Here is a 27658-nt window from a genome sequence, read left to right on the forward strand (position 1 = left end):
AAATAACTTCAATTTCACCGATTCAAATGTGAATCAATGAAATTCAAGCTGAAGCAATGAAATTCAAGCATAAGCGGTTGCCATGTGTAATCTAATGACATGTCTATAAGAGAAATTGTCTTAAGTTTTGCACCCTTCCTTATTACACTCATTTAATTAAACGCCTCCCAAAAGCTTTACCCTTTCTATTTATGTGTGGCTTTGACTATCTGTGATCAATGTCCTCGGCCTAATTAAGTTCTCTAACCGTGTAGCCTTGCATTAGCGTTAAGTCACGATAAATGTATCCTCTTTGACTGATGAGACAGTAATGAACAAAGCAAAAGAAGATACAAGAGTTGTAAATATAGGTACAGGGAAACTCTTTCTAGAGCTGAAACAACAAATCTTACAAACCTTTTCTTCTTACATCAAACACGTTCCAAGAAAGAAAGCTACGGTTCAAGTGCTGTTGCTGCTTCCACTGGCTGATTCGGACATCAGCTCTCTCAGCATGGCAACCACCTGCAACATGTTAGGCCTCTTGGAGGGGAAATCGTCCACACACTGCAAAGTTATTTCCAGATACCTTATCATCTCTTTTACTTCTTCTGCTTCTGCTTCATCGGTTCCTTTCGTCACTAGAAGCAAATCTGGATCAATGACTTCCATTTGCTTGCCTTCTCTTACTTTGATTTTCACCCACCCCACCAAGTTTGTATCTCCAAAATCCTCTTTATCAGTTGGGCGTTTCCCTGTCAAGAGTTCGAGGAGGACAACTCCTAATGAATAGACGTCGCCCTTAGCAGTGCATCGGAAGCTTTGGTAGTACTCGGGCGGGACGTATCCGGGTGTGCCTGCTAGTGTGCTTACGCTAAGGTGGGTGTCAAGTGCACTAATGAGTCTTGCCATTCCAAAATCAGAAACCCTGGCTTCCAATTCGTTGTCTAGTAGTACATTGCTCGACTTCATGTCCCTGTGAATTATGTGTGGGATGCAGTTGTGATGTAGGAAACACAGCCCTTTTGCTGCACCTCTCGCAATCTTTTTTCTCTCATCCCATGTCAGAATCCGTCGATCTCGTGTCTTTACTCTCCCATGAAGCATTTCTTCCAGGCTTCCGTACTCCATGAATTCATACACAAGGAGTCTCTCCTCGCCAACTTTGCAATAACCCAACAGGGGCACAAGATTCCTATGCTTGATCTTCCCCAAAGTTTCCATCTCGGCCATGAATTCTCGGTCACCCTGGCAGCTCAATCTTATGAGCTTCTTGATTGCAACACTCGACCCATCTTTTAGCGTGGCCTTGAAAACTTCTCCAAACCCTCCACACCCAATCAGGCTAGCTGCAGAGAAGCCATTGGTAGCCTCAATCAGTTGGGAGAACTTGAGTTTCCTCAGCTGCCTTTGGAAAGTTGCCACATTAATGCTCAATGGCTCTTTCTCTTTGTCAATCTTCCACGTGGTGGCTGCATGGGATGCTTGCAAGGTATTAAGCATCTTGACTTCCTCTGCTTCCTTCCGTCTTGCACGCATTGCAATTGCCCACACAATGAGAATGCAGACAGAAGCAATCGAAATGAGAATCCCTAAGACAATGCTATTTGCCCAAGATGCGGCCGTCGGCTTTCGACTTCCTCTGTTGTCATCTCCATTTGCAAGTGATTTTGGTTCGTCATTCTCATTGTGACATTCAGACAGTGGAACCCCACAAAGTCCTGGGTTGTTCGCGTACTGGCTTGCAGGAAGTGTACTAAGTTGTCCCCTCGTTGGAATTTGCCCTGTTAACTCATTGTTTGATAGGTCAATTTGCACCAAGAATGACAGGTTTGAGAAGGAATCTGGAATATGACCCTGCAATCTGTTATGGGAAGCATCAAACACGCCTAAATTTTTGAGTCGGCCTAGTGATGAGGGAATCTCACCAGATAACTGGTTGTGGGCTAATGCAAGAACTTGTAAGGCCACAATGTCTCCAAACTCTTCGGGGATTTTACCGCGAAGTTCATTGTAAGAAAGATCCAAATACTCCAAAGTTTGGTACTTTGTAAAGAGGCTTAGGACTGGACCAGAATACAGTCTCGTGAAATCACAGGTCTTCAGCATCGGGTCCTGCTGTAGTTTGTCTGGTCGGATTCCAGCAAATTCTAACAGACCTCCGACCCCTTTACAAGAATTTCCCACATTACGCACAAACACCAGAGTGTTGCCAGAGAGAATACCGTTTGATGCTTTCGCCCCAAGCTGTCTGCCAAGTCTCGGAGGGATCTCTCCAGTAAGCTTGTTACTGTTCAAGTCCAGCCAGACCAAATTGGTGCAATTTGCTAGCTCTCTTGGTATCTGCCCACTCAAGCTGTTGTTCCCAAGTTGCAAAGCGGCAAGTCTTGACAATTGACCTAATTTGGGCGGGATTTCACCTGTGAGTCCATTGCTTGTGAGCGATATCCATTCAAGATTGCTGCAATTGAGCAATTCAACCGGGATTTCGCCGCTCAGCTGATTGTTATTAAGAATGAGATCCTTGAGATTCCTGCATTTGCCCAACTCTTTGGGGATTTTCCCTTTCAACCCATTGTACCATGCTATTAGCTGCTCAAGATTCTCAAGCTTCCCAAGCTCAGCCGGAATGGAACCATTGAGACGGTTTAGGCTAAAATCAATGGTCTTCAGCTGCGAGCATTGGGATAGCTCGGCGGGGATTTCTCCTACAATTAGATTATACGGAGCTCTCAGATCCTCGAGCATGGCAGCTCCTGGACATATATCTGGCGGAATCACACCAGAAATCATGTTGGAGCTCAAATCCAAAATACGTAAACTTTTGCAAGATGATATAGAAGAAGGAATTGATCCAGAGATGAGGTTGTTACTCAACAACAAGTTCTCCAACGAGCCAAGGTTCTGAAATAGGGAATCTGGTAAAGGACCAGATACGTTGTTATTAGACAGATCAAGAATCTGCAACCAAGAACAAGAGGATAAGGAGGCTGGAATTGAGCCTGTAATGTTATTATTAGAAAGGCGAAGTTCTAAGAGTGATTCGCATGCATTTCCCAATTCGGGGGGATCCAGCCAGTAAGATGATTAGTAGAGAGATCCAATCTCTGTAAATTCTTGAGCTGCCCAAAAGATGCCGGGATTTCCCCGGTGAGCAAGTTGTTATTCATACTAAGATTGTTGAGACTAGTGCAGTTTGAAAGGGAGCTTGGGAGGAAACCAACGATACTGTTTCCAGACAGATCTAGGTGCAGCAAGGAACTGCAAGAGTCGTCAGTTTTCAAACCAGAAATTGACCCCGTTAATTTGTTATAAGAGAGGTCAAGAATCTGCAGTTTATCTGAATTCAATAAGAGAGTTTCAGGTAACAAGCCCGTCATATTGTTTAGAGAAAGATTCACGTAAACAAGATTGGGACACCTTGAGAAAAAGTTCTCCGGGACAGAACCAACAAGACCAGTAAAAGATAGATCAAGCTGTTTTAAGCTGTATGGAAGCTGAAGCAAAGAGGTAGCATTTATGGTAAATGAATTGGAAGACAGTATCAGAACAGATAACATATCTAGAGAAGCCAGAGGATCTAAGGAGATAGTCCCAACAAGGTCAAAGCCTGTAAGATCAAGCTTAGTCACTCGTCCTAGAGAGCATGAAATTCCTTGCCAGTTGCATGGATTCCTCTCAGCCTTCCATCCTGACAAAACTCCATTAGGGTCCTTCTCTATCATCTTCTTGAACCTTAGAAGAGCTTGTGCATCAGTCTTGATCGTTGAGAACCCATTCTGTTCGGTCCCGGGGACGAAAACAAACAGCATGAAGAGACTAATAGGCAGAGCAAGATGATAGATAAGCTGAGATGGGTTGCCCTCCATTGAAGATACAACAAGCAGTTGCAGGAACACAAGCAACCGAGAAATAGGGAATACAGAGAGAGAAACGATATGGACAGGGAGCGTGTTATGTGTAGTGTGTAGAGACTAGAGAGAGTGTGGTGGCTATGATGACAATTTTCAAAGCAGAGGAGAAAGCTGTAGGCAAAAATAAGTTGCTTTTCTTTGTTTTATAAAATGGAAAAGGAGGGAACCCGGGGTGGGAATAAAGAAAAGGAATTGGAGTGAGGCTGGTGGTGGGTGTGTACTTAATACTTATACGGTTCTTGAGTACTACAATATTTTAATTACAGGGAGAAAGAATTTGACTTTTTGTCAATAGGGTGGGGACCGTGCTAGATCCGAGATCGGTCTTTCAGAGAGCTAAAACATGTTTTTGGACCGTGCTAGATCCGAGAGTCACTGCCTGTCAGTGAGCATGGGAATGTTTTCCATATCAGATGTTAAGAATTCTGAGGATATTTTGAGAAACGGCGTAGGGAAGAGAACCTTTTTCATTAAAGAAGTCGATATTCAGAAATAGGTTGTTCGAGTCAATTCATTTGATTCAAAAATCTCTTTTTCATTGCAAGTGAGATTGTGTTGTTTGTCACTGGATCTTCTATTTGTGAACAATCCATGTAGATTCAATTCTACAATGAAATGCACGAGTCTCAACCATTTAATTATGGCTGCAGAACAAACTCCACACTTTATTCAATACCATTTAGGCATCACAGTTTACTTAAGTAAGTTTAGCTACAAATCAGCAACTATTCACATCATACACTCCATACCTATAGCTTTTCATAGGGTGTGGTAATATTTTTCATAGTTTGTATGAGTGTTTTTCATAGAGTGAGTGATGTGGGACGATGAATAGTGGTGATAAGAAGAAGTTTTCAATACGAAAAGGTATCATGTATGGTTGTGGTGCATTGGTATACTTGGCGGCAAAGTCCAAAATTGCTAAAGAAATTAAAAATAATAATAATTCCCCATAGAAATTTATATTCATATATCTGAAAATGTACCACATAGATAAGATCTCATTTTCTGAATATAACGTCGTCGGATTATGCGTATGGTGGCATTCAATGCATGTTAACAAATTCAAGTAATGAGTATAAATCACAACACAAACCATACCCATCTCATAATTATCAGAATGAAAGTTATGTCGTAGGAGACATTTTCTGAGCAATGTTGGAGGAGATTTTTTTAAGCAAAACAAGAATATGGTGTACTGCATGCATGCGGGGCCCGCCCCCATATGCATGCTCTGAGATTTTGAAGTGGAATTCATGATACAGATAATTAAATTGGAGCTAGCAAATGCTGTTATTCACTTTAAAATAAAAACACTCATTTGCTGGAGTTAAATAAATGAGGGCCCCCCACATGGGAACCGCATCAATGAGGTCAGTGTTAATGGCATGGGGAGGTTATGATGCCCCTCATTTTGGTCCCTTTTCTTTTGCTTTTCCTTGCTTGGCAAGCTGGGATGATCAGCCTCCTATTGAATATTCACTCTCCACAACTCTTACAATATGGTTTTTATTATTATTATTATTATTATTATTATTATTATTATTATTATTATTATTACAATATGGTTCAAACCACTTTTATCTTAACGTTAAAGTTCAACTTTATAGCTGGTTCTGGGACCACCATCTGCTTTGCTACATTCTTATCAGGAAACATGCACAGTTGGGTACTCGTGGATCTTCTGTTTACATTTTGTTTGGCACTACCAATGTCTTTTCAGTTATAGGTAGTTATACGATGGGTTTTAACTTCTTCAATTACCTTTTTTACAATGGTACTGCAGAATAAGGTCTACAGCCTACCCCATTTCTTCCTTGTCCAAACATTATAGGTTAAGGCCGCGTTGGTTATTTTTTATATTTTATTTATATTATATATATATATATATATATATACTTTTATTATATTCATAAAATTCTCAAGTAAAATGTACAGTATTTGAAATATGATTATCTTTTATCTTTTCAAATATTTAAAATATTATCATTATAAAGCTAAAGATAAAAATATAAAAATAACAACTATGAAGTTATTCGAATTTATATGAGTTAAGTCAAATTTTATATAAATTTTATTATTTAATCTTCAATTATAATTTAATATTTACGCATAACTTATTTAATAAATAAATTGAAGCGAGATAATCTCAAGTAGCTTTTCCTACCCTAAACGAGTATTTATTGAAAGTGTGAGAGGCAAACGTCGATAAAGAGGGGCCTTTTATGTCAAAGCAAGGGCGGAAAATCTTGCTGAAATCATATGGCTTGTGCGTATAAAATGATTAATGAAAAAGTGCGAGTCCTTTTAACTACTTAGGATTACGAAGTAGTAGTTGCGGAAAAACGAGAAAAAAAAAAAAAAAAAAAAGTATGAAATATAAGTACTCTTACAGTGAAAAATGATTGGTGGAGGTGATAAGATACTCTCAACTACCAGTTTCACAATTTCCACCGTCCGTCTGTTAGAATGGCTAACTCGCACATAGTACTGCTGATATTTTTCGTATATTTCTTTTAAAAAATAAGAATAAATATAACACATTGCACGCACAATATATTTTATCGTGGAAAATCTTTTTGAAAAATATGGTAGATATTACTTGATTTGCATCCGGAGGGATTTGGGAAGGAATTCTGAAAAGTAGAACGGCTATTATTTTTTAAGAGAAATTGTCTTCATTTATTTATTAGAAAAACTTACATCTATGATGGGATACATTTTAGAATATTCTCATATCAAACATGACATTAAAAACTAAAATAATGCATTTGGAGCTCCATCAGTATACTATTTCTTTTTGTGACTGATATGATCTTCACTACTGATGATACTTTCTATAAACAAACATTCAAGAGACAATACTATCTGCCTAAATAGAGACTCAACCTCACCCTTTTATAAAAAGAATAGACTCAACCTCTACAGACATATATCCGAGAGACGAACTCTTTTTTATTTTAATTAATAATAAGAAAACAAGAAAAAATGTAAAATAGATGCGAGAAATGACAGATTACAATTTGGACCAATTTCGGTAGATTTCGAAATTTGTGATGGCCCGTGAATGCAACACATTTGTCTCTTTTCATCCACAAAGGTCAGATCTGAAAAGTATGGTGGTGGCGAGTCCGGCGATTTGACACGTGTGTCAAGATGAGTTGTATGAAGGGGTGGTGCGTGAGGACCACGCACAAATATAGGCAGCGTGTGAGAACCACGCACGGTGATTTTTGCAAAACCACAACCTATGAATTTGCTTATACCGTTGTGTCTCTCGGTAGTTACCGAAAAGCTATAAATCTGTCTTTTTCAACCTTGAAGAAAACAAAATAAAACTAAATAAAAAAAATCTTGATAGATAATGTTGAGTGAATGGAAGAAGGAAGAAATGAAAGGAAGAATAAAGAAGAAGTCAAGGCCTCCTCCCCCTTTGGTGAAAATTAGATCTGGAACCATTAATTTTTTTACCAGAGAGAATGTGGGGGGAGGTGCTAGGGTTTTATTCGAGTGTCAGTAGATCATCTATCTAAGCGTTCGTTTCGTCCTAGCATTAGTTTAGCTTAAATTTTTACGTAAAGTTTAGCTAATATAACAATTTTGGCTTTTGACCATCTTTCAAAAGTTGAATTAATCATTTTATTCTATATAATAATAATTTTTTTATTAACTTCATATTTATATCCAACAATCTAAAAATAAAAAAAATATAGAAATTTAGAAATTGTGAGAAGAGGTGCAGTCAAAATGTTACTGTTTGGCGAGTGGAAAGAGGTGGCTTGTGTCAATATCCTTTACATCAGAATCTCAGAAGGCATAAGGCATGGTTTTCAAATGGAATAATTAGATTTGAACCACCACTATAATAAAAATAAATAAAAACTTGTATCTGACTATTTCAATACAAACCAATTTTTTTGTTTCTTTCTTCTTTCTATTCGGCTTTGGGTAGGATTAATAGTGAATTTGATACAAGATACTAAGATTAAAATCGAGCATAATTTGACTCAAATAAATATGACAAGTATCCAATTCACCCATTTGTTAGTCGATGTATTTTTAGGCCAACCCAGCTAGCTAGTCCATGGGTCGAACCGATTAATTAACCCATTTACTTAATAAATAAATTTTCTTAGTACAAAACTTTATTCAGTATAGTCTCATGATATCCATATAGTACAAATCTTTAAAAAGTCTTAATGATACACAAATTCATTTTTAATGACTGTTTGACCCTAAATTGTAATAAAATGAGAACAATACTTATTAATCTATTATGGTCACTGATAGAGTTCCAAGATTTTACAATTGTTAGTTATGTCGTTAAAAATCGTTCGACTTTTATATTGCAAGAAATACTAGACTGAAAATCCTCCAAAATCCAATCCCAAAAACTAAAATTGTAAAAAATCGAAGGAACCTTCATCCCAACGTTATGTTATTAACTACTGCACGAGGAGAATGAAAGCTCACTCCATCTTAACGCCCAAAAAAGCACAGGCCGGAAGGAAAGAGAGATTCATTTTCAGCACGTGCTAAGATGGACTGGACCTCGATCGGTGATGTGAAGAGTTCCCGACAATGGTCTAGTGCAGTTGTAAGGTGCTGGTGAGTACATTTATGATAATGAACAGTATTTAGATGCAGAGGAGATTAAAAGAGATGAACACACAGATTTACGTGGTTCAACACTAGGCCTACGTCCATGGGAGTTTGGGGAGGGAAGATTTCACTACAACAAGTTTGTTTACAATTTCTCATAGCATCTTATTTTTCATTGTATAATGGGAGCTGTAGATCTATTTGATGGGAAAAAAAAAAGGTTCTCTCTGAAGCTCTTAGGTTGAAGAAGAAGTTGAAGAAGAGCCGAAAAAGTCTCCAAAATCATAGGCACCCTGTCCCTTTTATCAGACCCTCTTCATGCGTGTACCTCGGTAGTGATGAGGGATGTTTGCCTTGCGTGTCTAACCCCCTCTCCCTTTCCCGCTTTCTCATGACATCTCCATGCCTCTTGACACCCTCATCCATTTGTCCCTTATTGTCTCATTACCCTCTCTCTTCCTTTGTCATTTAGTGATGGCCCCTTGATAGGTTGGACCTTGAGATCCATTTTAGGCCTGGTGTATTTTACCCCCTACAGTTGCCCGCGATTCTTAAGGGCAATGTAAGAAGGCCATCAGAATCTATAAAGGTAAAATATGTAATCGACCTGACCTGTCTCCATCCGTAGAGAAATAAATTTCGGGAGCTGGTCGTTGTCATCCATTCCTCTTGCATTTAAGTAAAGATTTTCGAGCGCGAGATTAGGTGAGAGATAGGCTCAACCACGTGGAGTGTAAGCGCAAAGGCTGTCTTGACGAGGTAAGCGAGAGGTAGGCTTGACCGCATGGAGATACATAGGGTACGAGCACTTCCTAGAGATGTAAGTGGAAAATGCATACAAAAGTTGGCTGCTACTTGGACGTCTAGGAGGCCAAGCTGTCCCTGACATTTCCCGCCTGTTGACCTTTATAAAAATGGTAAAAGGGGGGTGAGCACTTTGTAAGACTAAACTCACCCCAAGCCTTGTTTTTCTGATACGAATTGTTGTTAATATTAAAGTATGCTTGTAATCCACACGAAGTGGTCAGGGAGCCCATCAACCCTCTGGGTCCACTTCAGGCAGTTGTGGAGCTCGAATGCACGTTTAACTCCAAAGGCTCATTCCCAAAGGTGGCCCTAGCAACGGTTATGGCATAGGCATGAATACCCAACATTTGCTGGTGTGGATGTGGTCCAAAAGTAATGTCAGGTAATCGAAAGACTAAACCCGCACTTTATTGTGAGGCAAGCTAAGCCACCTTAAGGTTGGACATGCCTGTTGGCCCTCACGAGAAGGTAGTAGAAGATGTCTGACCGCGCTATGCTGTCTCAAAAGTAATGTCGGGCAGTCGAAAGACTGAACCAGCACTTTGCCATGAGGTAGGCCAGGCCGCCCTAAGGTTGGGCCCTCCTATTGACTCTTACGGGAAGGTAAGTAAAGGATGTCCAACCACACTAAGTTATCTCAAAAGTAATGTCAATCAATCGAAAGATTGAACCCCGCACTTCACCTTGAGGTAGGCTTGGTAGCCTTAAGGTGGGATCCGCTTGTTGATTCTCACGGCAAGGTAAGTAGAAGATGCTGCAAAAGTCAAATCTGTTAGTGCAAATGTTTTTCAATTACAAGTGTGAAATTCGCGAACCTGAGCCATCTTGCTGGGGTGCAATGAAGGTCTAAGGCATTATCCATTTGGAGTTCTATTTCTTGATATGACGTTTTGTTGTAAGAGATTCTGTTGATGGAGATTCTATCTTCTGGTAGTCATAGGCTCACCCACACTCTTCCGCGAGAGGGATAGAATAGCCTTAGGCATTACACTCATCCCTATCCCTCTCGCGGGCCACTGTTAATGCCCAAAAATGCACAACCCGGAAAGGATGAGAGATCCATCCCTGGATGGGCTGGGCCTTGATCGATGATGTGTGGAGTCCCTGGTTGGGGTTCAGTGTGGCTATTCGGTGTTGTGCGTACATTCATAGTGATGAACAATATTTAAATGCAGAGAAAATAAGAAGAGATAAACAAATAGATTTACGTAGTTCGTCACAAGGCATACGTCCACGGGAGTTTGGGAAGGGGAAATTTTACTAGAACAAGCTTGTTTACAGTCTCTCATAGCCTCTCATTTCTCACTATACAATGGGAGTTGTAGATCTATTTGCTGGAGAAAATGTTCTCTCTGGAGCTCTCAGGTTGAAGAAGAACCGAAAAAGTCCTCGAAACGGTAAGCACCCTGTCCCTTTTATCTAACCCTCTTCCTGTGTGCACTTTAGTAGTGGTGAGGGATGTCTGATTTGCATGTTTGACCCCCTCTTCCTTTCCCACTTTCTTCTAACACCTTCATGCCTCCCGACACTCTCTCCCTTTTGTCCCTTCTTGTCTCATTTCCCTCTCTCTTCTTTTTCTTTTAGTGATGGTCCCTTAATGGACTGCGCCTTAAAATCTATTTTGGGTCTGGTGTATTTTACTCCCGCAGACATATCATATCCATTATCCATCAATAGGGACCTCAAGAGTTTAATTATACTCTCTTCCATTGTAAGATTTTGTAGAGATTTATTGATTTTTCAAAAATATAAAATAGCAGGCATATTTTTAGTACATAAAATATATTTAAATTCATGAAAAATTCAACCTTTTACGCTTACAATATATTCTCATTGTTAGTTTTTCTACTTATGACGCGAGCATTTTGCTACCGAAATTTGCAATTTTTGTGCTCTTTCTCCTGCTCGCGCATCTACAGACTTTTCCTATGCCACACTACCAGGCTTGCCGTACTGCCGAGGAGCCATCCGGTCCGGAGTCGCGGACCAAAATTTTCAGTACAACTTTTTTCTGAAGCGATCCGGATTGATTATCTCTAAGGACTAGACCGGACTATTAGTTACCGGTTTGGTCAGTCCAATCGGTCGAATTCAGTCTTATTCAGTCCATATGAGCTATGAGCATTTTTTCTCTTTTTCTTTTTTTGGTAAATAAATAAATATAAAAAATTAATTACATTAATAAAATCAAAATTAATTAAACTCTTAAATGTAGATTATGTAACTAACTCATTCAAAAAAGAATTAATTATAATAATATTTATAATTATAATTACAATAACATATATTATTATATGATTTATCGTATGATACATTAGTTTAGCATATATTAATTTATATTTTATATGATCAATGGTGATATATTAGAGAAAATTACATAATTAACTTATATAATTACTATTTAAATAATATATTATATATATAAGATTTTTTATATGTAATTAACTTATACAACTACTATTTAAATAATATATTATATATATAAGATTTTTTATATGTAAGTGATTCGGTCCAGTTTCGGCCCGGTCTGATCTAGTCTGATCCAAAAAAAAAAAAAAACACCCCGGGACCAAACCGAACACTGAACTCTGGAGACATTATGAACCGAGACCGAATAGGGGTGAATTCAATCTGATCTGGTTGGTTTTTTCAATCGGGGCCGAAAAAGTTCACCCATACAAAGGACAGAGTTGGCAGCCAGAGGGTGGGAATTGCCCCATTCCGGCTTTATTTTTTATTATGGGTGGCGCTAGAGCCACCTAATTCGGTACCGATGGGGTAAATTATTTTTTTTTCTTTTTTAAAAGCATTTTTTATGTATTTATGTAAAAAAATAAAAAACCAATACGAAAATATAAACAAACATAAATCCTTAAAAAAAAGGGGTAGACTTTGTCAATTTGAGTATGATTTTCCTTTGTTATATATATAAATCTTTAAAATTCATGAAGTTATATATAACTAAATATACAATTTATATTTTAGACTACATATATAATTTATTTTTTTAGATAAATTGTATTTGTATAGGTTGTTAATATTCCATTTTAATAAGGAAAATGCTAAGTAGCTCATTGATTTGCCTCCTCAGTTTAACAGCTCGTGTGTTTTAGTTTTTTTTTTATTTTTTATTAATGGTTAAGAAAGTGACTACCAATTAATGTGTGTATTTTTTTAATTTCTAAATATTTAAAAATATATATTTAAAAGAAAAAAAATAGAAATGCACTATAGACACGTATGGCGGTACATGCTAGCGGCCTCTAGCATTTTCCCTTAAAAAATACATATTTACATACGCACATGGATGTGCCTAAGAATAAGGATTGGCCCATATCAAAATTGGAAAAGTCTTCTTGCAAGCGATTTCGCACACCAAACCGCTTACTAATATTAAATATAAGTCATTCGTTTAATGAAATAATGTAAATTGAAGACTAAAATTATTTTCGTGAAATAAATAACCTTATTCTTGTCTCAAAAAATCTTTTATTTTTTTTTTGTAATAAAAAAACCTATATAAGTGCTGGTATGTGGTTTGGTGCGCCAAACCGCTTGTACCTAGCAAGTCCCATCAAAATTAGGCTTTGATCCTGAATTTATCCAAAGTCTATTTATTCCGATCTATAATTAACAACTTACTCAAATAAATAGAATATGAAATAACAATTAATAACGTGATGGCATTAAATTATTTATATTTAAGCACACATATTTATACTTCAATATGTATATTTAAATAAAATGACAAAACTGAAAAATCACATATTGATTTATAGTATATGAGATGATAAGTAGAATTTTTCTTACTGATATCCTTAAAAGTTTTATATTCTCCGTAAATCTTTTCTTCAGCTCTATAAATCTTGTTGGTGGCTATTCTACCATATATAGAGCCCAAAACATATTTCATTTGTTAATTTTTTAAATTCAATCATTTTTCTTAAAATTTCATAATCTTTTATTCATAACTCGTTTACAATAAAAGTAATTTTAATTTTTTCATTGAAGTTGTACATAAAATTAAAAGGGTTACAAATTTTAGTTAGGCTTCGTTTGAATATAAGAAGTGTTTCATCTCATCTCATCTTATCATTACAACTTTCTGAAATTTCTATACAAAATATAATAAATTCAAATTTTCAAATCTCAAAATAATAATAATATTAAAATAATAATATTATAACAACATTTTATTCAACTTTCAACTTTTACCTCAACTCATACTCACTGTCCAAACGGCACCTAAAAGTTCACTCATAGATGATCTTAAAAACATAAGAGAACTAGAGTTTCATTTTCACATTTGATTGAATTATAAAAATGGAAGATGTTATAAAATAGTTGTTTTGCCTTGTCTTTTATTTATACTTTGCCAATACTACTAAATGGATATAATTTTATTTTTATATATTAATCGAACATATTAAATTTTAATATAATTCTACCTTTATGCTTTGGCTACTTCTAGTAAGAAGTTGTGGCTCCATCCATGCCTATTGCCCCCTCTATTAGTGTATGCATTTCCAAGTCGAGTCCCTCTTGCCGGCGTATGTGTTCCGCATGTTCCGCTCTATGGCCACAACGACTCTATGAATTAACTTGTTTTTTTATCCTTATAATTTAAGAATAATATTATATACAGTTATGAATTGTATAAAAGTCGCGCACTCTTTTTAAAAAAGAATGAGGGATTCAAAAAGAAGTGTACCATGTTTGTACAATCTAAAACTGTAAATATCATTTATGATAACTTAATTTCCAGCTTAACTTGATGGTAGCTCCTTGATTGTAAAGCTGAGCTTGTTCCCACCCAAGTTGGCCAACCGCTACATCTCCTTAAAGGCAATTTCAAAGCTGGTTTTTGTGCATTCGATCGGTCAAACTTGAAGAGTGAGGTACATGATCATAACATCAACCGCAGAAGAATAAGGTAGGAGTTGATGATATCTCAATTTGGGTGCTTAGGGTTACGTTGCTAATTGTTAATATGGGGCATATCCCTTCATGTATCCAGTGCATGATCTAAATTATTCCAAGTAATAGAGACATTTTCCTTTAAAAAAAAAATAAAAGACAAAAGTCTTTTTATAGAGGGTTTTTTTTGTTATTTTATTTAGTCTTCTATGCATGTTACGGATTGTTTGGATGAATGTTCAAACTAGCTAGCATGGAAACTTCGGAATAGAATCCAAATCGCATTGCATTAAAGTTTATATATAAGCGTCATAATTAAGGTTGGTACATAACATTTTAATTCATGCATGTATTAACCGGCCATAAGATTAAACTGTAAGAAAATATTTCACTTTTAGAAAATGATTTGTACGGTTGTTGATATGAATACGCGGGAATAGAATCTCTTGAACTCACAATCAATTTGAAAACTCACCCAAGAAAGCCAAAATCTCTTTAAGTCTAAGCCCACTTTAATTCTCATCAGTTGCAAGTCTCACATACTCATTTTTAAAAACTTCGATAAATCTAGAACCACATGAAAAAAATAGACTTTTTAATAGTGGATCCTAATTTTTTCAAATTGAATACACGAGACTTGCACCCCTAAAAATGTATCTAATATATTTACTCTCTGGTATTTTATTTTTCTTTTGTTATTTTACAACTGATTTACATATTCAAAGCAAAGGTTCAGTACAAAACTATAAGTCTCCCCAAAAGGCAAGGTCATGTTTTAGTCCATACATCCATCCATTCATACATACATATAAATATATATATATATATAATATTTAAAGTATATATGATGTATTACAATATATATTGTCTGATTTTCTCTGTAAAAGTTTTGAAGAAAGGAAATCAGAAAAAGAATTAAATTTTCTTTTAATATGTTCAATATCAAAATAGAAATATAGTTTGCCATCTATATATTCTAACATCTATATTTAATATAAAAAAAAGGTACAAAACTTGCAATGGTACAAGTAATAATAGAGTTATAATGCCATATTATACTAAGTACAAATTATACATGCTATAGTTATTCTTCCATATAACTTAAGTATGAATAATTTTATCTATTATCCTTGCATATACTAAGATTAATTGGATGGCAGAATTTTCGGGGGAAATTTTTAATTTGAGTCTTTACAATTAAAAAATCCTTTGTTTGGATCATATATTTTAAGATTTTAATAGGATTTGCACTAAGGCCAAGCAATATAAGTAGTGTTATTTGAATGCATTTACACCATACAACATTCATATAACATAATTTTGATTTGTAAGATTCAAATTTTAAATTTATCTTTTAAATTAAATTATACCGCATAGATGACATGTGGTATATCGGTCTTCAAGTCGAATTATTCAATATTTTAAACTTTTTCAAATCTTAGATTTGAAATCTAATCTAAATTTAAAGTTAATGTCCTAACACATCCTTATTATTTTTGGCGTAAATTATATAGTATTTAAACTAATTATTAGAAATAAAGTAACATTTTTAAAAAAAAGAAAAAAATTGACTTAATTACTTGTCGAGTTAGAGCTCGAACTCAACATCTTTATATTGTTTGAATTGAACTCAAATCAATCTCAAATTTAATTAATTTAACAACTAGGGATTAGATCTCAAGCCAAACTCAAATGTATACTCCTCGACTCTAGTGGTATGCATCCAGATCGGATTTTTTTTTTTTTTTTTTTTTTTTTTTATGGGGTTCGGAACCATGAAATCCGCCCAAATCTGAATACGTATCCGATTATTTAACCGGTTATCCATAACCAAGTAATTTTTAAAAATAGAATTTTTGTTTCAAAACGACATCATTTTTGTACATGCACAACGTACAAAAACTAGTTAAAAAAATTGGAGTTAAAAGCGGATACTGGTTACAATTCAAGTATTCAATTCTAAAATCGGATACTCGCTTGAGTTGTAACCAGTTTTACCTAGATATGTATCTGCCCGTTTTTAAAATCCCCGGTATGGATCTGGATATCCAAATCCGTATCCGGATGCACAACCGACCTACTCGACTGGACATGACTTCACACAACCTTAAACCGCATATATACATATATTCGCGATACCCAACAAACACAACACTCCAATAAAGAGATTAGAATAAAAAGAGAATATTGTAATTATGAGATTTTATACAATACATATTAATTATAAACTTTCACGTTAAAATTGGGCTATTAAAATTTCTCTACGTATAAGCTAGTTTCTCTCATAGAGTAATTCACTTTTGACTTAAGGCTATGTTTGGGCACTTAAATGAGATGAGATGATCTTCTCAAAATTTTTTATAATTTATTTTTCAGTTATCACTTAAATATAAAATACTTTTCAATTTTAAATTTTCAACTTTTTCATATAATCATTACAACTTTTTCAAACCTAAAAACAAAACATAAAAATAATATAACTTTTTCAAATTTCAAAATAAAAACAATATTAATAAATTATATTCAAATAATATTTTAATTTTATAATATTTTTATTCAATTTTTTTCTTTTATTTTTTAAAATCAAATAAAATATCTTAACTCAAACTATTAAATTATTATTCACAAAATTATCATCTCATCTCGTTATCCAAATATCATCACATCTCTATTAGAAAAAAGAAGACAACCAATGTCGGTAACATAGAATGAAATAATATATCTCAATAAAACAATTAAATCATTGTATTTAAGAATTGAAATATTAGTAATGATGTCAATTGAACACGTGAAGGTAGCACCTATTATATTGACTGTGAAGGGGTCCTACAAAGATTTCCTATTGAGATGCCAATCCGGATTCACTTTATTATTATTATTATTAATATTTTCCATTTTTTTTTTCCTTACCGAGTAAATCAATCCGGATTAGCTGCTTCAAGTTTCAAGTTTCAACCACTCATGGCAATTCTTTTACGACTCATTGACATTTCTATCCGGCAGCCAAAGCTAAACGAAAGAAGAAGAAAGAAAAAAACTTGTTATCGCCCCAGGCCAGTAGAATCATGTTTGGTATGTGTTGATCTCTAATAATTGAGTAATTCTATATATAATCATGACGTATATAAAAGTCAGATAATCGTTTTAAAAAATAATAGAGTCTACTATTAAAAAATTATAATTTTTATATAAATCTTATTTTTTATTATTTTTTAAAATAATTAAATGACGGTTGCATAATTCACAATTATAAATATTTTTTCTACTAATAATTTGAGAGACAAAGGATTTATAATTTGCTTTGCAGATATATTTATCATTTATCATTTATCATTTATCATTTATGTATTATGTATATATTTTTCATGAGTCGAAAGAGAAATGAATATAAACGAAGTGTGACTTTTGATGCAAAAGGGTCGGAAATTGAAGAGTAAGACCATATTGTCGTCCTTAGCACGCCAAGGTACCCCGCTTTATATCACTTCCCACTAATGTTATTTCTTTTACAGAATCGAAATGATTGGCGATGATCCCCAAAATTTTATCACTTTTGTCTGACCAATCCCGGTTTCTCTCTCTCTCTCTCCGCAGTGAAAATCTTTGCTAACAAATTAACAAAATGAGAGCATCATGGGTCTTTTCAAATGATGAAAGATTATTCCCCTTGGCGTGCAAGCTTTTGTTGAGCTAACCATGCTGCGCGCTTTGCCACATTCCATAACTGTCGTTGGGGTTGAAATCATTGTAGGTTCCAAAGATTCGTGGATAGCTAAATTTTTATGGGTAATGATATCTTTATATTTGAATCTAGATTTAAATGAACTTCTTACTTAATTTTGAAAGAAAATAAATTTAATTAATTAACGTAATTATTTAACTTAATTTTTAAAACATCAATTTTATAAAAATTAACTCAAAAAGTAGAAGAATGTAATTTTTTTATAAAATTGAATTTATTTTTAATTAAATTACATGATTACGTTAATTAATTGAATTTATTTTCTTCTAAATTATGTTAGAAAGTTATGTTCTGAGATTTTTAGTCTAGATTCAAAAGATAAAAAGAAAAAAATAATTAAATAGTAAAGCAGTAGTAAATGAAGGGTAAAGGTATCATTACTCAATTGTTATTGGTTTCGTTTTTATTTGAATAGGAGTAAGTGAAATTGGAGGTAATTTATGTACATCAAATAATATTTTATGTACATGAATAATTGATTATTATTTGAGCAGCATAATTTAAATAAAAACTTATTTATATTATATCTTATAACTTTATTTATAAATATTACTAAATAGGTTATTTTAGTATTTCAGTCTTAAATATCAAAATATGTGTTTGATTTGAGATTTAAATAAGTTACAAATCTATTTTATAAGTGACGATTGATTTTCATTCGCACGATTGTGAAAAAATTTAAAAAGTCCAGGTAAGTAGGGTTTTTATACTAAACTTTGCATAAAATGAATGGATTGCGATTAATTTTATGAAAAATATGCACGTTTTGTTATGAAAAAAAAAATTTGAAAACAACTCGATCATTTTATTTGCATTACTCATAAAATGTGTATAAGAAGGGAAAAATATTTTTTGTCATAACTGGTATAGAAATGAGCTATTTTTTACATTTGGTTTATAAACTATGCAAAAAGAGCGAATATAAAATTTGTGCGTGATTATATGAAGATGATATGAATTCGTTGTATTCTGAATATGTTCTGTAGTTTGTTATGATATGATGTGATCTCTTGAAACCTCTAGCAGAACATTTTTTTTCTGTTATGTTCTGTCCTCACCACGGGTGTAAAATGATGGCCTCTGTTCAGGTTAGTACTAATTTTTTGTTTCTAGTGCACCCATTTTGAAAATAAAGTGGTTTTCTGCATGGTATTTTCTGTATGCACACTCGAGGCTCTGAGAATAATAGGGAGAAGATTTCACATTCTATTCATGCTTGTTTAGCCGTTGGGATTTGCACAACCCTACCATGAGAGTTAAACATGGAATTCCGTTTTGATGTGATATTTCAGTTATGCTATGCCAAAAGATTTTTGAATATGAATATTTTTGAATTGTCGCTTTGATATTTTTGATAACATGTTTTGGTTTTACATTCTATTACTAGCTCATATTTACTCATTAGTATATGTTATCTGCTTACTGTGTTGTTACTAACTCACACTTTATCTCCACAATATTTTTCAGATGATTTGAATATTTCAATTGAGGATCAAGATTGTAGAGTATGGGCAAGATTATTTAAGTATAGTGGATTAAGCACAAAAAGATACCGTGGTTATTGAAGAATGTTATTCAGTAAATTTGTCGTGCTCTAATGATGTAGTATGTTGAGAGGTTAACCCTTATATTAAGACTTTATGGTATTCCTAGTTGATTATTTTGGTTTAGTTGGTTTAAAACATTGAAGTCTATGTGTAATTGAGAATTTGGAGCTTATATCTGTATTGTAAGATATGATTTTAAATGACAGGCAGTAATTCTCCGATACATCTAGGGCTGGGGCGTTACAGTCATTTTTTTATTCCAAACCCAAACTAGCAGAAATTTCAATTATTACTTAAAAAAACCAGTATGTTTCATAGATTAAAACTTATTGTAAATTTATGGTGCAAAGTAAAAAAACAGATGATAGTTTATGCATGGGGAGAAAATGTAATTCACATTTGAGCCCCTCATGTTAATACTATCAACCTTTTAAAATTAATACACCAAGGTATAGAGAAATAGGTGTTGGAAATAATATATACACAACTATTACACAATTTTATACAACTCATTAATAAGAAAATTAATATTTTTTAATTCAAACTCGTCGAAGACAAACAAAATTTAAGTAAATAAATAAGATTTGTATTTTATTAGCTAGTTGTATAAAAATTGTATAAAATTGTTGTATAGCCAAGCAATTGACAAAGATCTACGAGATATTTTAAAGAATTTATTACAATACCATATATGTTGCCTCGGAATATAAAAATTCTTAGTTTTAATAATGATCATACGTATAAGCTGAGACCTAGGCTTTCCTTGACTCTTGCAATTGGTTAAAAGAGCCATGAAATTATGAGTTTGAGTCACAAAGAGGACAATCAATAATATCGATAAAAGTATGTGCATGATATCAAATCATTGAACACTAATAAATATGTGGAGCTAGGGGTGCTACCCGCACGATACTGTCCCCCTCCTGGCCCCTTGCCTCGCATGAGACGGGGGTGAGATTTTTGCCTCAGGGTACCCTGTCCGAGTACTGGGGTGCAAGGGTGGATATGCTATCCGTCCTCCCCTCCCCTCCCTCCCGCCCCCGCACCCCCAAGTGGACCATGGGCCCAGAAGCTGTTTTTGGGCCATTAGCCCATTTTAGGCTTTATGTGCCATTTTTGACCCATCAATAAACAAAAAAGAAATTTATAATAATTAATAGCAATAAATAATGCATTGAATTTACAATAAAAAAAATACAAATTAAGAGAAATTGAAGTACTACTAATACTCCTAAATCCTAAACCCTAAGGTATTACAATTTACAATAATACAATTTATAATAAAACTATTATAGCTAAACTATTACAATAATACAAATTAAGAGAAAACAATTACAAAATTACAAGCATAAATGGACATTGTACCAACATTACAAAGAACTAAATATATAAAATCTAAATAAAATTGAAAATAAAATATAAAAGTGAGCTGTTTGAACTTTGGCTTTGATATTTGGGCCAGGTGGCCAAGGGTGGAAATAGAGTTTAGTATTGCCTACTGTGAGTTGTGAGATTATAAAATCTGAAACATTAACAATTGAATAGGAAGATAAATTAGAATTATAAATAAGAAGCAAAAGTTAAATTACAAATGACCATTAGAAATGAAACAATTACAAATTAAAATTTGACTAACCAAGATGAGATGGGGATCAAGATCGAGGTGCAATATTGAGAATATATCATTTAAATTTCAACTTGGAATTAGAATTGAAATTTGAGGCTTGAGGTGCGCATATGACAGTAAGATTATAAAAACAATTAAATACAAAAAATGATATAAATATGAAAAAAATTAAGGGATAATACAAATTGTACAAAGCTAAGGCAAAAGAAGAAAAAAGAAATCTGAATTGATTTTTTAATTTTTAAATAGTCTTTTATCAAATTTTGGTACAGACAAGTGCTAACTTAGTTAATAGTGATCTAATACTACTTCATTTAATTAATGGGCAGATACACTGCCTATTGTACTAATTAAAAATCTAATGCTACTTTATTTAAACAATGCGTGCCAATAAATAAATAAAAAATCATAGTTGTTGAGGGAATATTTAAAAGGATGCGGGTCCAAACAAAGTTTGATAACAAAAGTCAAAGTATTAGCTTTTAGCATTGCCATACCTGCATGTAATAGGATGCATGACAAGAAAAAGACTCAAATATTGGACTCTTGGACCTAAAATTCGTCCTTAGTTGTGGCTAATGTTTGGTAATTCATAGATAAGACTTCTACTTTTTCTTCTTTTTCTTTATCTTTGTTGCTTTGCAAATTGTTTTGGCAGTTGGTGTGAAAGGTTTTAACTTTTGAATTTGCAAATTCCAGTGTCAATCAGGCCCATGGCTTATTTAGGATTTGTAAAGTGTGGTTGAATCTCAACAGTTACTCTTAATTTAACGCTAATTATTTTGCTGCAAAGCATTGGAGGGGTACTCACACAAAGAAAAAACCAAAAAAAAAAAAAAAAATTTGAAAATAAATAAATAAGGTATTGATTCAAACTCAGACCCTCAAAGATGTTGAAATAAGAGAAAGTTAATAAATTTCTTCCTAAAAGAAAATAATTGAGATCATAAGTATCTTCTTAATATTTGATTTTAACCTTGGATGGATTAAGGTTATTTCTCTAAAGTTTTAACTTTTATGCTTAAAATTTAGAAAAACAACACAAAGTAAATCCTATAATATTTTTCTAAGCTAAATCTTATAGATTTATTAATGTTGTCCTTACAATATTTTCATTAAAACTCCCAAATTAATTTAGGGTTTCTGATTGGAACTCTAAACTAATTTAGTGTTCCAATCCGAAACTCATGCAAAAACTACAACAGTTCACAAATCACATGCACAATTAAATCTCGATTCTCCACAACACACAGTTCACAAATCCCATCCTCCATCTCCATTTAATCACAACCTTCCTCCAATCTCCAAAATTCAACAAATAAAAAAAACATAAAATACTAAAAGATTTGGATTTGGGGCTTACCTTCAGCGACAATGATGTGACAGACACAGAGAGCGACGACAAAGACGACTGCGACGGATGCAAAGAGTGACGGAGATGAGCAGATGTCGGACACAATGACAGAGACTCAGAGAGCGACGAAGAGAGAGAGAGAGAGAGAGAGAGAGAGAGAGAGAGAGAGAGATTTGAGAAGGTGAGAGGGGGGACTTAACACCCCAGACCAAACGGCGTCATTTTGTCTATGGGTTTTATATATATATATATATATATAATCATATATAATAATATATGGGGGTGTGAGGCAGGGGAAACCAGAAGCAAGGCTGGGCCCCCTCCGTCCCCCGCCTCCGCTCAGGTCGCCCGCCCTCCACATCTGTGACGTGGATCCTTCACCTCGCCTGGGCGGGGGCGGCGCCCCGCTGCCCACCCCTAAGTGGAGCCATTTTTGGATATAAGACACTTTACATTTGACGAAGAGCCAAAATTATATTTGAACTTGCTAAAAATATAATACAAATAATTAAATGTATCTCTTTGCATAAGTTTAAATTTTTGCTATAATTGATGATTTCACATAATATCAAAACAGAAATCCTAAGTTCGAATCTTGACTTTACACTTGTACGCCCATTTAATTAAACATTCTACGTGTTGGGTCTACTTATTGAGAGAGAGTCTGGCTCACACGTGTGGGAGAGTGTCAAGAATATATAATACAAATAATTAAATATATTTCTTCTTATTAGATTAAGTTTTTAAAATAAGTGGTGATTCTACGGGACTTATATTTCAAAACAATTTGCCAAACTTCTTAAAAATATTATAAAGCAAAGAGATACTTTCAGCATCTATATATATGCTCCAGAACAGCACTATCATTTAAACCCTAAGAAGATATCATTCCGCCAGAAGTATTGAGGCTCTTTTCCCAAATAGTAGAGATGAGAGGGGAAAGATTCAAAGCGAAAGGATTTTATATGGTTGTTTGTTTTCCTATAGTTGACCAAGTGAAAGGCATATAAATACTTTCAGTTGCTCAAACAACGCCTGCGTCCTTGCTAAGTGAAGAAGCTGTGGAAGCCTTAGTACTGTAGTCATAAAGTTGGTTGGGGAATGAAATTGTGAACCCTTGAATAATGATGGCCTTTCTAACACGCCACATCCCACTACATAAAATAAAGTCGGAAGGGGTATCATTAATTTGCTTTAAACAGTATAAAGCCTGCTTTTATTTTTCTATCTATGTGAAGAAAAAAAGGTTAGACCTTGGAGAATTTATAATCTCTAAAGTGCTAGCACAAGTAATTTATAAAAAAAAAAAAAAAAAAAAGGCTATATTTTAATGATTGATATCTAAACTCTGAGATTGAACTCCGTATTCTTGAAATTTAATGATTGACGGTGACCAAAGTACACAAAAATCTGACAATTCCTTTTGGTTTGGAGAAACTCAGGAGCTAGATTTAAGTCAAAATTGGGCTCTAGTACTTGTAAGTTGTAAGTTGTAAGTTGTAATACACCCTCTGGCTAGAAGTGAGCTTAATAGCTGAGGCCATCTTATGCTTGTTATCTGGGCTGGACTTAAATGAATTGGGCTTTTATTAGTTAAGTCCATTTCATTGTATAAAATTATAAATCATGTTACGTCTTGGAGACAATCTAAGACCATCCAAAATTTTTACACCGTACCATTTTTTCAAGAGAAAACCTTAGAACCAGTCCATCCAATTTTACCCAATTGATAGCCCGCTAATAATAAAATGACACGTAGGCTTCCCATCAACCCTATCATAAAGTGCATCGCAGATGAAAGGAGGGCTTGTTCATCGAAATCGATTTCTCCATAAAAGCTCTCAGCAAGCAATCCCTTTCATGAGACAAAATTCAAATTTTAATTGGCCGTTAAATCCTAAATTTTAACCTCTACTCATTAACCCTGCTCCATTGCCTTCTTTGGACGGTTAAAATCCTAATATCAAAATCTGCAAATTATCAAAATCTAAATCCTCCCTCCACCATGGTCTCTCTCTTCGGTGGCCTCCCCGATCTCTGAGGGAAGTAAAAGGGTTGACTATTTCTGTGACGCTGACGAATCGTATGGTGTTTCTTACTGCAAAAAGAGGAATATCTATTTTCGGCTGAATTTTGATATTTTGATATAGTCTTAGATCAATTATTGAAATTTTGCATCCCCATTACGAAATTCAATTTCTTCCTCCATAATTCAGATAAATCTGAAAAAGAGTTAAGCGTTTCGTTTATTTTTTGTTTAGGTTTGTGATTGCTGAGGAAGCCATATTGGGAAACTTTTGAATCGATCAGGTGGTATTCTAGGTCAAGCATGGGGTTTTAGAATAAGATAACGATGAAAAAAGTCGAGCGATTGGTGAATGTAGTTTTAGTAGGTTAGCTTCTACTTGTACGATTTCGTGGCATTGCTGGGATTCGATTTTGTGCAATGGCGCATTGCTTTGTTTAAGATATTAACAGTGTTTCACATTGATCAAACTTTCTTAAATTCTTCTTTTGGTGAAGTGAAGAATTCTGATGGTGGATGACAATTTCTGGTCGTGGAGGTTTTCTACAGTGTGAAGTTATTAAGTGTGAGTGAGACTATTGAGATTATGGTGTAATTTCTGATGTGGTAGTAGATGAAAGGATGGCTACTTTCCTTCTAACAACAGCCCGACCGGTTCTAAGCAGAACTGTTTTTCCAAACAATAAGACTGGTTTGGTTACACAAAATCATCTCAAAACAAAAATAATATTATAACAATATTTTATTTAACTTTCAACAAAACATATCATCTCAGCTTATCTGAACTACGTAACCAAACGAGACCTAATAACTGGTATCCGTACATGGATATCCAATTCTCGTAATTCTTTCGAACATCAGTTATTAGATCAATTTCTTGGTCGATCACAAAAATAGTGAATAAAAAGGCCGATGAGATCAAATTCGTCCACAATTGAAGTTTCTTGAAGTTCAAAGTCTAACAGTAGAAGAAAGAGATGTGGCCAATTTAATAATATGTGGACCAATTTCAAGTCACTACAACACAATTAATCTTTTGTGATAAAGGGAACTATCACAAAAAATGACCAAAACGTCACAAAAGATATTTGGTGATGGTTTGAAACCGTCACCACGACCGTCACCTTATGTGCGTCACAGAAAATAATTGGTGACGATTTACTGTTGAACTGTCACTAAAAATATTTTTAGTGACAGTTGGAGGTGTTCCGTTTGGTTGAATGTTCCATTTTTTTGTGACAATTGATACTTGTCACAGAAAGTAACGTTTGGATGTCCAATTGAACGTTCGAACGGCAACCCGACCGATTGGCATTCGAATGATAGAAGTTGACGTTCGTTGATTATAATTCAAACGTATCATATTTACGTTCAAGCGTTTATGTGTCCAAACGTTAATTACAATAAACGTTTGAATTTTCGTTCGAACATTAATGGACCAATGTTCAAACGTAATGGGTTTAACGTTCGAACGTTATTTCGAATGTAAACGAAAGAGTGTTCGAATGCAAGTGACACGTTCGGAAGTTTGTTCAAATGTTAATTGTTTAATCATTCGAATGTTTTGTTCGTTTAAGGGTGAGTATGTTCGAACGTTGAGACCTACGTTCGAATGTTACTATATAATTTTGTGTATTCACGTTTGAATGTTGGTTCGAACGTGAACCAATGTTCAAATGTTTTTAAATTATATTTGAACGTACAGATCAGAAATACTAATTTCATAAAATTTAAAAACATACCAATTGTATCATATTATATACCATCAATTAATAACTAACAATGTTTTACAAAATTTCAAAATTAGAAATTAAAATTAGTTATATACCCTGATAAAATTTATTTCTTCATTTTTCCTCGCCCATTGCAATTATGTTGCAACGACATAACACGCTCCATTTGTATCATCATCTCCCGCTGCACTTGCTCTTGGATTTCACTATGTATTCTTTCCTCCTGATCTCTCTGTTGGTCCTGCAAATGCGTCTCTAAATGAAAGTGTCATTCTAAGAGAGACTCTAACTCATGTTGTATCGATCTCATATACTCATTCTCACGCCGTGCAGCTTCTAAATCTTTGGTAAGATTATTAATTAGTGAAATCGATGAGGTTGAGGAGGATGAATATCTATGCTTGAAGGGTCATCCCAAACCTCTTGTCATACTAGATTACAGCCCAAGCACTTGCGTGAATATGTTTATATTACTAGGAGATGATTCCCAGGAGCTGACTGTATCTCCATCATTTTTTTCTGTAATTTGAAAAGTAATGATCGTTAATAAGTAACATCTTAAAAGAAATAGAAATAAAAACTAAATTATTCACATGTTACATAACTTATTTAACAAAATTAACACTACTTACATAATTATCTGCAGTGACAGGATCCATTTATTCGCTATGCTCATTAGTGTGAGAAACAACATAAACATGAATGAGGAAAAAGTTTTCAGGATCATCAAACTTCTAACAAAGCGACATTAGCAATTTTAAAAAGATAATGTTAGTACTTAAATAAAAGAATATCAGAAAAATAAATGAATTTTATAATTTTATAATTACCATTTTTTTCAGCAAAAAGGTGGAATGATCTTGAACTGGCACGATGGTGGACAATTAGACCGGATCTACTCTGTGCATTTATAGAACTTAAGTGCTACAAAATTAACTAAGAATGTTGATTGTAATATATATACATATAATATATAGAATGAATATGAATGTAAATAATTAAAAGATATAAATGTAAAATACCTAATAATCTGGAGATGCGAAAATATCACAACACTTTCTCCAATTATCTAACTTCATCTGTTGGAAAGAAGACTACGCATCCTCTTCCAACGTCTCAAACTTCTTGAAGTGGTCATGGCATCGTCCCTTGTGATGTCGGAATAGTGTAGCCATCAACTCATTCACGGTTTTCAAATCCTCACTACGGCCAAAGTCAAGGTCGAATTCATCCTAATAAGTGAATCAGGTAAAAAATATGATATACTAATCTAGATAAAAAAATGTACTCCCAAAGTAAACTCACCAGCACACGACTTCTAATGTGCTCCTTAATCTCATTCGGAACATCTCGCTATGAGCACACATAAAATAGAGTATAAGCTTGAACTACTGTGCCAATATAGGAGGA

General features: G+C 34.2%; 1 protein-coding gene across 1 annotated transcript; it reads right to left on the bottom strand.

The window, feature by feature from the left end:
* Positions 1–311: 311 nt before the first annotated feature.
* LOC121255909 (serine/threonine-protein kinase BRI1-like 2) lies at positions 312–4093 on the bottom strand. The gene is given in 2 exon segments (XM_041156462.1): positions 312–3044; positions 3047–4093. Coding segments are annotated over 2 exon segments (3405 nt in total). The 5' UTR covers positions 3849–4093; the 3' UTR covers positions 312–441.
* Positions 4094–27658: the final 23565 nt, after the last annotated feature.

The sequence above is a fragment of the Juglans microcarpa x Juglans regia genome, chromosome 3D (assembly GCF_004785595.1).
Source record: "Juglans microcarpa x Juglans regia isolate MS1-56 chromosome 3D, Jm3101_v1.0, whole genome shotgun sequence".
NCBI classification, from domain to species: Eukaryota; Viridiplantae; Streptophyta; class Magnoliopsida; order Fagales; family Juglandaceae; genus Juglans; species Juglans microcarpa x Juglans regia.